General features: G+C 38.4%; 1 protein-coding gene across 21 annotated transcripts in view; it reads right to left on the bottom strand.

Annotated features, from left to right (window-relative positions):
• The window catches only part of trpm3 (transient receptor potential cation channel, subfamily M, member 3), a 286,085-nt gene that overhangs the window by 146,193 nt on the left and 127,424 nt on the right, over positions 1–12,468 (bottom strand). For all 21 annotated transcript variants that reach the window (XM_057832851.1, XM_057832860.1, XM_057832857.1 and 18 more), the window contains exon 2: positions 3,368–3,447. In XM_057832851.1, the coding sequence (XP_057688834.1) occupies positions 3,368–3,447 (80 nt within the window). The remainder of the gene's footprint in view (positions 1–3,367; positions 3,448–12,468) is intronic.

Raw genomic sequence — 12,468 nt, 5'->3', positions numbered from 1 at the left:
TATTTAGTCAACCACTAATTTTGCAAGTTCTCTCACTTGAAAGTATTAGAGAGGTCTGTAATTGTCATCATGGGTAAACCTCAACCACGAGAGACAGAATGTGGGAAAAAAAAAACAGAAAATCACTTTGTTTGATTTTTAAAGAATTTATTTGCAAGTCACGGTGGAAAATAAGTATTTGGCCAATACCATAAGTTGATCTCGGTACTTTGTTATGTACCCTTTTGATTTTGTATTCTTTCTCCTCCAAACACGAGAACCTGTGTTTCTACCAAAAAGTTCTATTTTGGTTTCATCTGACCATAACACATTCTCCCAGTCCTCTTCTGGATCATCCAAATACTGTCTAGCGAACCGCAGACGGGCCTGGACGTGTACTTTCTTTAGCAGGAGGACACGTCTGGCAGTGCAGGATTTGAGTCCCTTGTGGCGCATTGTGTTACTGATAGTAGCCTTTGTTACTGTGGACTCAGCTCTCTGTAGGTCATTCACTAGGTCCCCCCGTGTGGTTCTGGGATTTTTGCTCACCGTTCTTGTCATCATTTTGACGCCACGGGGTGAGATCTTACTGCGTGTTTTTTTGCTTGTCTAAGGAATCACCGCCTGGTAAACAAACCCAAAAACCTTCTTGACAATCGTTAACATTTTTTAATCAAAATGGTGAAGGCATGTGTGGCGTTTGGTTGCAGTAACAGAGAAGATAATGGGTCATTGTAGTAGTTACTGTGTGCCCATTGTTAAAAGGGCAAATCTCTAAAGCAGCACGGTTTATCTCGGTCCATGATGCGTTTGTGTCGACAGCCGTCAGACAGCGCCGAAAACATTAATAGTCGTGATGCCAACACGATCGCAGACATCATCAGACGGAGACTACGAAGCTCGTCGCCACGGTCGCGCAGCAAGAAGGTGAGCGCAACAATAGGTGTTGTGCCGAAAAATAGCCGCCCTGCGTGAAATGACGGGAGCGCCCACCCGGAAACGACTTTCTTGTACCGTGAATATGTATTATTTTACTCGGCTTGAACTAATAAATGTCATACCTGTGTGACTGTCATTGGGATATGGTCGTGAAAACCTGTAGACTAATACATTTCTGTTCAAAGATGGTTATGTGGCCCAGTCCACGATTTGTTACTAAAATACAGTACTAATATTTTGTGTTCTATAATTATTTAAAACTGATCTTACAGTCGTAAATCCACTACTGTAATGCGTCCATGAAAACATTTGATGTTTTCACGTCAATAAAGCATTATAAATAAGCGCTCCCGTCAGGGGGGACATTTCACGTGGGGCAGCTATTTTTCGGCACACACCATCCCGTTGTCGATCAAGTTTCATTTCACAATCGTGACAACGGTGACGCTCAGCTGACCAAATGTCGGTTTATATCCGGGCCGGTGCCGATTTTGGGTACCCGACTCCTCATCGTGACATAAACTGGAGTATGATTGGAAATTTTGTGGTCTCAGGACGAGCTCTGACGCACGGGATGGGACCGGACGGGAGAAAACATCGGTTTGGGCATCAAATATGGATCTTGGATTCATCCAATGAGTTTACAGCGTCTGAAAGCACCGGGGCTTCCATAATTTGCAAGTGAATCCACCTTTAGAAACTACGGTCAATGACAATACGGACACAAAATGACGGACAATATGGCGGCACAATACAGCCATCACGTGATTGTGTGACGTTGGTGATTGGGGTCTATATTATGACGTATCTATCATTGCTTGCTCAAAAAAGTGGGACAAATATAACCCCATTGGCGGCAGCTGTGTGATGACGTGCACAGGCGCGCCAGGGAAATGTTAAACGTCATCTTCACCAAAAGAGCACAAGTCTCTTCTCGGTTTTGTCTCACAAAGAGTGTTTTTAAGTCCACAAACGGTCCGCTATTTTGGTATCACTTTCGCTTTCAGATATCGCCTTACTTAATTACCTTTTTTTTTTTTTTTTTTTCCAGCATTATTGTTTATTATATACTAAAGATGTGCCGATCGATCGGTCCGATCACGTCATTTTCAAAGTATCGGAATCGGCAAAAAAATATCGGACATGCCTTTTTTTAATATATATATATTTTTTATTCAAATCGTTTTCTAATTGTATTTCACGTTACAGACAAAATGTCTTACACTCATCCAGAGTAGTTTTGGCTTAAAATAGGGCTATCAAATTTATTGCGTTAACGGTGGTAATGAATTGTTTTAAATTAGTCACGTTTAATAATTAACGCATGCGCTGCACGACCCACTCACGCATTGTCACGTTCAATCTATAAAAACGCTGTTTTACCTATAGATAGTGCTAAAAGGCAGCGTATAATGAGTAGAGAGAATTTTGACAGCCTTTGGAGCCATTTTTTATGTGGCCAAAGCCATTCAATACCTCTCTCAGCAGTTAATAATAACGTGGGAGGCAATGTGGGGAAGAAAGGTTGTAGCTGATCATTTCTTAACACCCTATGTTCTTTCCCAACACAGAGAAGATATATCAATTGGTGCCCCTACGCACAGTCATGGTTGCACTTCCCATCATGCATTTGGGCAGAAGTTAAATGGCTGCAGTATCATTTACTGAAAGCTCAACAAATACCCTAGATGGCAATATTTAGTCACAATATACAAAGTCACATTTATCCTTTAAGAATTACAAGTCTTTCTATCCGTGGATCCCTTTCACAGAATGTTAATAATGTAAATGCCATCTTGAGGATTTATTGTCATAATAAACAAATACAGTACTTATGTACTGTATGTTGAATGTATATATTAGTCCAAGTTTTATTCATTTTTTTCTTAATGCATTGCCAAAATATATACGATCGGGTAAAATTATCGGGAATGATTGGAATTGAATCGGGAGCAACAAAAAGCAATCGGATCGGGAAATATCGGATCGGCAGATACTCAAACTAAAACGATCCGGATCGGATCGGGTGCAAAAAAACATGATCGGAACAACCCTATTATATACTTCACTTCAGGTATGAATGGTTAGATAAGATACATTTACTGATTGATTCAAATTTACTTGACTCTTTTTTCAATCTGGTTTTACCCTTGTTGTGAAATTTAATGTTGCTTTTTAGCAGAGCTTGGAACAAATTAGGCGATTCACATTTAAAATGTGATTCATTACACCAAAAAAATCATGTTACCAAAGCCAAACCAGAAAGAATTTAATTTCATATCTACTATAGTATTAAAAATACGTGTCGTGGTCGTTCGTAATATTTCTATTAAAAACAACCAATGATGACGATAGATTTCCAATTCATTTTGACTAACCCCATCAAAAAGGATTGAAATTCTATCACCGTCAATGGCATGCAGATTTGTAATTGGTGTGTGTTCCTTACCTATGGGGGTCTTTGGCGCTCACAATGATATGGACACATTCTCTCTTGCTGAATGCTCGCTCTATCCATGATTTCTGTGCCTGTAGAAAAAAAACAAAGTTTTTCAAAATACATTTTAAGAAATTCTCGCAAAATCTGATTTCATTCAACAAGGCATCAGTTAAAGCATGTTGTTTTCAAAGACAAGCAATTTGGCTACACGCATATTGTCCATGAATTGCACACCTCCAAACATAATTCAGAACCAAGGATGACAGCACACTGAAAAAGCCCACACTAAATTGAGTCCCTCACGCATTATTCAAAACCCTCTGACTCCAATGTTTTATGTTATTTAGAGTTGGGTCCAAACTGGTTGAAAGGAGAGAGAGGAAAAAGCGGATGTTAAATGCACCCAGGCAGTAAATGATGTCAGTCCATGTTGCATTGCTAAGTGATGTGCAGCCAGCAAAGTGTGTGATATTTTATGCATGCGAGGTAGCATCATACCTCATTTGAAAGAAATTTGCAGCTGGGTCTAACTGTACTGAATCAAAATTAGTTGGATGTAGTTTTAGAATAGGGGTCTGACAATATATCGAAATTGTGTTATACTTATATAGCACTTTTCCACCTTTCAAGGCACTCAAAGCGCTTTACACTATCTCGCCATCCACCTACTGGACGCACCACCAGGAGCAACGTGGGGTTCAGTGTCTTGCTCAAGGACACTTAGACAAGTTCATCAGGGCAGAGAATTGAACTCACAACCGCTGGGTTGGTGGACAATTACTCTACCACTGAGCCACGCCATAATGTGACACTCCCTATTCCAAAAGGTTATCGATATGCTTCTGTCAAGAATTGACATATTGTTTTAAAAAGGTGTTCCTGTTTTAAAAAAAAAAAAAAGAAAAAAAAGGAACCAACAAGTTGCTAACAAAATTTTCCACTGGAATAGTGTCTCTGTTAACTCAATGGCTGCCATTGCCATTTCGCCAGATGCCCTATCCGTATGGACTGGAAGGGGCGAATGAACATTCCTTCAGTCGAAACCAGAGCATTCGCAACCGATTTGCCATTCACAGGTCACTTTCTGATCATTTTAGGGCATTTACAGATCACTTCCTGTTGAATTTGAGTCACTGCTTATTCATTCGTGGGTCCAAGTTCATTTCACTTCTAATGACCCAAACTTCCCATTCATTTTCAATGGCCCTATTCGGCATTCGTTTCAATAGCACAAAAAATTTAATTCACTCCCATTGATTTCCAAACCAATTGACCCGATATCAACAGGAAGTGACCCCAAAATTCCCCGAATAAACAGGATATGAACCAATATGAACAAGAAGTGACCCCGAAATGCCGGATAATACCTGACTGTTGCTGACAGCCACCACAAATAACGCCCAGTTGCTACAAATTACGCACACGTTGCTACAAACTACGCCAACATGACGCTACAGTAAATTTCACATGTACCGTATTGGCTCGAATATAAGACGGTGTTTTTTTTGCATTGAAATAAGACTGAAAAAGTGGGGGTCGTCTTATATTCGCGGTCTAGACATTATACCCATTCATGACGCTAGATGGCGCCAGATATCATTGAAGCGATGTTCTGTCATGACAGATCTCAGCTTCTCTCAAGTTTAACCAGTTTGCATTATTTTATTGCAATGTTTTTCCTTATTCAGATTTGTTTCAAGACTACAGTTACAGTTAGACCTCACTTTGATGGTTATTGCAGTTATTGCAATTTTGTTGTTTTATCACAATAGATTGGTTTATTTACATTTCAAAAACCAGAAGCCAAGATTTGAGTGAGGCAAAATAACATGCTTTTTCTCTCAATGTATTGTTATAATCATTTGTTTCAGATGTACTGTAATTATTTTCTGTATAAAAATTCATTTGGTGTTCAAAAAGTATTTTTTTCAAACTTGAGTCTTGAAAAAGAGGGGGTTGTCTTATAATCAGGGCCGTCTTATATTCTGGCCAATACAGACTCGCCGGCCTTAGGAAACAGCCGCCATCTTAGAGCAGTAGACTTCTCAGGAAGGCTCTGTTGTTGCAAACCTAAGGGGAGTAACTTCTTATCAAAAATACTCCTAAATTGGCAAAATCTTGTCTTGAATCGATCTTTAAATGATGAAACAGTTTTAATACTTTCACAAGTCGAAAGTAGACAGACGGGAAATAATGCAATAACTGGAGCAATTTTAACAACTTTAGCGGTAAATTGACAACATTAAATGACTTCCACTGGAGGGGCGTAGTTTGGATGAGGCGTGGTTTGAAGTGTGGCTACGGCTGCAGTCAGACCCTTCTCGAAATGCCCCAGAATCAACGGAAGAGTGACCCATAAATGCCCCAAAATCAACATTAAGTGACTGAACATTTGCAAATGAACTGAAATGCCCCCAATAAACTACCGTAGTTGGCTGCTATTGACGACCAAAGACGTCCGATCCGTTTGTAGTGGGAGGGATGGCAAATGTTCATTCACTGCCACCATCTCAGTTGGTACTTATAGACGTCTACTAGTGATAAATTCAGTTAAATTCAAAGCAGAAGGATGAAAAGAGCTTGTATTTCTGTATATTACTTGTATAGTAAAATATTGTAGAATGACCCTTAATCGATTATTGTTATATCGCCATATTGTGAGATTATTGTGAGATTATTGTGAGCCTTGTATCGCAAATCGTATCGTGAGGTACCAAGAGGTTGCCACAGAACACATAATTAGAAAAAAATATATCTCATTGACAGTATAAGAGCAGAACACGTAGCTCTTGTATTGGATATCATTAATATGCAAGCAGTCTCGATGTTGCTGCTGACAACATACAAATAAGTGGCCAACATTATGCAGTCACGGAGGAATTGTGCATGTGTAAGTCATGTTCGCTGCAGGTCTGAGTGACGCTTACACACACACAGGTCAATTATCTTGCTGTGCACGTACAGAGCGAGCCTGCGGCACGGGATTAAAGTTGATATACAGCTGTTAAAGTAATCCCAAAATACATGAATTAATCCTTGATAAATAGTAAGAAGAATCCATGAAAGAAAAGAAGACACTTTGACACTAGGGAACAAGGGTTTTAACGATAGGATCCCTGTTTTTTTTTTTCTTCTTTTAATATGGATAATCTTATTCTTAATCGACATGTTTAAAAAAAACTAAAACAAATCATATATCGACACGAAATAAGAAAGGAACAGGCAAAACATGTGGCTAGTTTTATGCAAACAGTAAAAAGTTACAACATAGTAATTTTGTAAACAGTGGCGAAAAACTTCATGTCTGGAAAAAAACAGATTTCAATATCGGAATCAGCCTGCCAATTTTAGTTTGAATCCTGAAGAAGAAAAAAGTCTTTTTCTCTTTTTAGAAGTTCTTTTATTTTCTTAACCCCCCTGTTGCCTTCATTTTCTGTATACATCCTTTGCCCTCAAGGTGAAATTGACCCGTCTTGACTTAACCCCAATTCAAGCAGTTTAGTTGAACCTTAAACACCAAATTTCATATTGCTTGAACAAACATCTTGTCCTTCACCAAATATGTGTAAATACTCCACGACAAAATGTGCGGAAAGGAGTTTGGAATGCATTTTTATTTATCTCAATGACTAAAGGTTTTTTTTTCCCCAAGTGAAGAATTTAACTATGAGAACATTGAAATAAATGTTTTTTTTTTTTTTTACGAGCTTTGCTGTCCCTTTGAACAAGAACATTTTCACTCAAATATCCTTTACCATATATGAGTTTTAATTTGTATCATATTTGATACAACAGATCACAGTGTTAAACTATTGTTTTTTTCCCCCTGAACAAACAAAAACACGATACAGAAAATCTAACATTTTTTATTTCCAAACATAAAATTAGCTACCATCATGCAGTAGAGAGAAATCCACCAATGCAACTGGCTGTGTGGAAGCCTGGAAAACAATCATTTTACTTATTTTGCAGTTCACAACCTTTTTATTTGGTGGGGGGCTTGAAAACAGTTTCTCTCCTTGTTCAAGCAAAGCCGCGCTCTGTGTTTCTGACAGTACACATGGTTAAAGTGGCATGTCACTTCTTCCGTCACTTGTCAGGTTTCCCAGGTTGGGAAATGATCCAGGCCATCCTTTCTCACATCAGACCTCAGTGGTTTTCTTCTTTTGGGGAGGGGTTTGCATAGCTTTCCTGTGCTTTTGAGGGCAATGCCAACAGAAGCCCGAAAGTCTTGCAGATGCAGGGGTTTCTGCCCGGGCTGCAGTTTCTCCAGGTCTCTTCTGTAGCGGATCCATGCATTGATTACTGCCACTGTAACAGTGTGCCACCAAATGTAAATGTACCATCTTTGACATCTGCAGCTGAACTTTTATAGTGCAGATAGCTCACCAACATCAACACCCCATCCTCACCGTGAAGCATGGTGATGGATCATCATGATTTGGGGCTGTTTTGCTGCCTCAGGGCCTGGACAACTTGCACTCATTAATAGAAGAATGGATTCCAAAGTTTATCAGCATGTTTTGCAGGAAAACCTGAGGCCGTCTGTCAGACAGTTAAAGCTAAAAAGAGGGTGGATGCTGAACAAGATTATAATCCAAAACAAAGAAGTAAATCAACTTCAGAATGGCTTCAGAAGAACATAATACACGTTCTGGAGTGGCCAAGTCAAAGTCCAGACTTGAACCCCATCGAGATGTGGTGGCATGACGTAAAGACAGCGATTCATGCCAAACATCCCAGGAATCTGCAGCAGTTTTATAGGGAAGAATGGGCCAAGATTAGTCCTGATCGATGTGCCAGACTGATTTGCAGCTACAGGAAGCATCTGGTTGAAGTTTTTGCTGCCAAAGGAGCCACAAAATATTAAATGTGGTGGTACACTTACTTATTTTTCCCCTCTTCTGTGATTGTTTGCATACTATCCTCATTAAAATATGAAAACCTATAAAGTTATAAGATAGTTAAAGTAGACACAGTTTTTTTCATCTGTGTGATTTTGACAAAGATCAGATCACATTTGATGGTGATTTTATACAGAAATGTGAAAAATTCCAAAAGATTCAAATACTTCTTCATATCACTGTATATGTCAACAATGCCTGGTCTAGGTACCATTTTGTAGGTTTTGGCTTGGTTCAACGACAACAAAAGACCAAATAGAGCGTTGTTGTAGTTTCTCCAACCATGGCCTCGGTTTCCACGCTCTCCACTCTTTTTTTTTGCATGTTCAGAGACATGCACAGGTTGTCCTGAAAGTGAATCAGTGTTAGAAAGTTCAGGAGTCGCCTCGTGACATTGCATCACAAACAGTAGGGTACCTTGTCTCCATCTCCCGTTTGGCTCGTAAGTTGGGCATCTGTACTAACCCCATGTGCATGTACTGTACATACGAAGAATTTGCACGATTTCTCTGCGATCTGTGTACAGTACACCATTTGTCTTTTTAACTGTACACTGTACAAGTTTGTGTCTTCAATTCCTTGAAGCTTTTGAGTTTGTCACAAAATATTTGAAGTACAGCTTATGTGTCCAGTCAAACCTCTTTTCAGGTTTCCTCAACAAACACACCTAAAACACTGTAACAGTCTAACGTGTGTAAAAAAACCCTGTGACCTTGATTTCAAGTCTATTTTCCTCACGGGTCATTTTGACCCGAAGACCCCCTTTGTCCTTATTTTTATGTACAGTTTGGCATGCATAAAAGCAACACTTCACATACTCTACTGTTGGGGCCACTCAAGGCAAAGTCATAAAATTTCAGGTTAAAAAAATATTGTTAAGGGTAATTTCTTTTCGGTTTTGACACAGTGGTAGGTCATTTTGCCCCGAGGACAACAGGAGGGAACAGGAGATATAAATACATTTGTTAAGGCAAAATAAAGTACAAGCTGGCCGGCCAGGACAAATGTCCCGAAAGCCCCACGCAGGTGGCCCCAAGAAGATCTGTCCCGAACCCTCGAGATTATACAGTTAATATTTGTTGTTATACCAGACGGAAGACTAGTGCCAGCCCCTTCATGGGAAAACAGTGGGAAAACACTAGGCAGCTGTCTAATCTAATTTCATGACCTTGCTTCAGAGAAGACGCTGAGAGCTGCGAATCTTACAAAATGATATAGAATAAATGTACCAAGTACAATGAACAAACATGTGGAAACAAATACGTATCTTAAGAATGAAAATTGAAATGAAAAATGCATGAAAATTTAACTCGACAGATTTTCTATTGCCCAGTTTTAAGCGAGTGTGTTATCCAAAAAGCACACTGGACGCCTATTGCCATGATTGGCAGCTAATGAGTTAACAACACTTAGTGGATACAGTAAGAAGTAGCATTGAACTGTGCTGTTTGCAATGTGTGTTTTAGGTTTGCCAACCGTCCCTTGAAAAACAGAATGGTCCCGTATTCTGAGAGAAAAGTACATGTCCCGTATTGAGCTTTCAAGGGATGTGATTAGTTCCGTATTGTCATGAAACTTGAAAATAAAACGAGCATTTCTATAACGAACGAATACTGGTCTAGTGCTTTAAAAGAATATGCAGGGAAACGTATTCCCCCTCCTCTCCTGCTTTTTGACCAATAAGTGGATGGAACAATGACAATACGAAATCCCACTCATTACATTGGTCGAGGTACTGTCGCTTGCCATTTTGATAACAGACGACAACATAGGCATGTGAGAGATGAGGTTTGAGTGAAGTTTGAGTAAAAAGCAAAATGATCAAAATGTTCAAAATGATAATCGTTTGTTTTCTTGTTCTTCTCTGTGTAATTTCTTTTCACTAATTGTATTATACTGTATTTTTGTGTTCTGTGAATTTCTTTTGTATTTCCACATAGTATTTTGAGTGATCATTGGAAATTGGAAATTATACAGTTTGAAATTTAGAAGGACAGATGTTAATTTTATTCTAGTATTTTTTGCGTTAAAAATACATTGCTGATAATTACCGTATTGGCCCAAATATAAGACGATGTTTTTTGCATTGAAATAAGACTGAAAAAGAGGGGGTCGTTTTATATTAGCGGTCTAGACATTATACCCATTCACGACGCTAGATGGCGCCAGATATCATTGAAGCGATGTTCTGTCATGACAGATCTCAGCTACTCTCCCCATTCACAACGCTGGATGACGGCAGATATCATTGAAGCGATGTTCTCTCATGACAGATCTCAGCTACTCTTAAGTCTAACCAGTTTGCATTATTTTATTGCAATGTTTTTCCGTATTCAGATTTGTTTCAAGACTACAGTTAAAGTTAGACTTCACTTTGATGGTTAATGTAGTTAATGCAGTTTTGTTGTTTTATCATAATAGATTGGTTTATTTACATTTCAAAAACCAGAAGCCATTCATTTACGAATGTGATTGCACTTTAGTTTACATATTTAAATTAGGGCTGTCAAAATTATCGCGTTAACGAGCGGTAATTAATTTTTTAAATTAATCCCGTTAAAATATTTGACACAATTAACGCAGATGCCCCGCTCAGACAGATTTAAATGACGGTACAGTGAAACGCTCACTTTTTAATTGTGTTTTATGGAGTTTTGCCGCCCTCTGCTGGCGCTTGGGTGTGACTGATTTTATAGGCTTCAGCACCCATGAGTATTGTGTAAGTAATTATTGACATCAACAATGGCGGGCTACTAGTTTATTTTTTGATTGAAAGTTTTACAAATTTTAGTAAAACGAAAACATTAAGAGGCGTTTTAATGTAAAATTTCTTTAACTTGTACTAACATTTTTCTTTTAAGAACTACAAGTCTTTCTATCCATGGATCGCTTTAACAGAATGTTAATAATGTTCATGCCATCTTGTTGATTTATTGTTATAATAAACAAATACAATCCTTATGTACCGTATGTTGAATGTATATATCCATCTTGTGTCTTATCTTTCCATTCCAACAATAATTTACAGAAAAATATGGCATGTTTCAAAATGGTTTGAATTGCGATTAATTGCGATTAATTACGATTAATTAATTTTTAAGTTGTAATTAACTCTATTAAAAATTTTAATCGTTTGACAGCCCTAATTTAAATGTTCAGATATTAGAATTTTTCTCTCAAATATATTGTTATAATCATTTGTTTCGGATGTACTGTAATTATTTTCTGTATAGAAATTAATTTGGCGTTCAAAAAGTCTTTTTTTCAAAATCGAGTCTTGAAAAAGAGGGGGTCGTCTTATAATCAGGGCCGTCTTATATTCGGGCCAATACGGTATTTTTTCTGTTTGGTTATATCACTCAAATATGTACCTAATTAATTCAGATTTGAGTAAAATAATAATAATATTATAAGTATTTATAAAAATCACTTTTCACATATAAAAAAAATAATTAAGGGATGACAGTTATCGGGCCGTACAGCTCTACCAAGCAGGTATCCCTTATTTTTTTTAATTTTATTTTTTTTATGTGAGTTAGCATGTGAAGTAGCTAACGGCGCTGAAATATGTTCATTATTGTGTTCCAATTTGTATCAGAAGCCAATTCAGGTTGGAATTTGGCACACTTTGGCAAATGAAACGAAAGAACAATATTTAATGATGAATAATGGGCTCATTCCATTTAATGTAACACTCAGTGCCTGCTGTTGATTGTGGGAGAGCGGAGGTGGCCGCTCTCCCATCCAGCAGTGGTGAGACTTGCTTGTACAAGCCTTTGACCGCCACCGCCGCCGCTACAACAACACAGTGCGCATCCGCCTGGCTGACCTTGTCAAACCACAACACCACTAAACCCACCGCAAACCCGTCACAAACCGGACTGGACCACACTTAGCCTGAGGCCAGACTTGGATCTGTGTTGAACCATAACCCCTGGGGGGAAGCGTACATGACTAAGCAGGTCGAGAGAACAACACCAAGCAACTCAATTTTTCCTATAATATGCAGTGCAAATTTCATATAAAATATACTATTTTAAGTAAGCAGAAATTGAAGTTTTTAATGAACCTATCGCAAAACTCTGCGCCCCAAATCACATAAGTCGGACACACTAGCTGTAGAGTTGCATAGAAATAGTGTGTGGTCTTGACTTAAAACATCTTTTTTCTAACTTTAAAATTGCCTAAATCCGATGGTTAATTGCT

Source organism: Corythoichthys intestinalis, chromosome 3 (assembly GCF_030265065.1).
Source record: "Corythoichthys intestinalis isolate RoL2023-P3 chromosome 3, ASM3026506v1, whole genome shotgun sequence".
In the NCBI taxonomy this organism is placed as follows: Eukaryota; Metazoa; Chordata; class Actinopteri; order Syngnathiformes; family Syngnathidae; genus Corythoichthys; species Corythoichthys intestinalis.
Note: the sequence above shows the minus strand (reverse complement) of the source record. Positions and strands in the feature narration are given on the sequence as shown.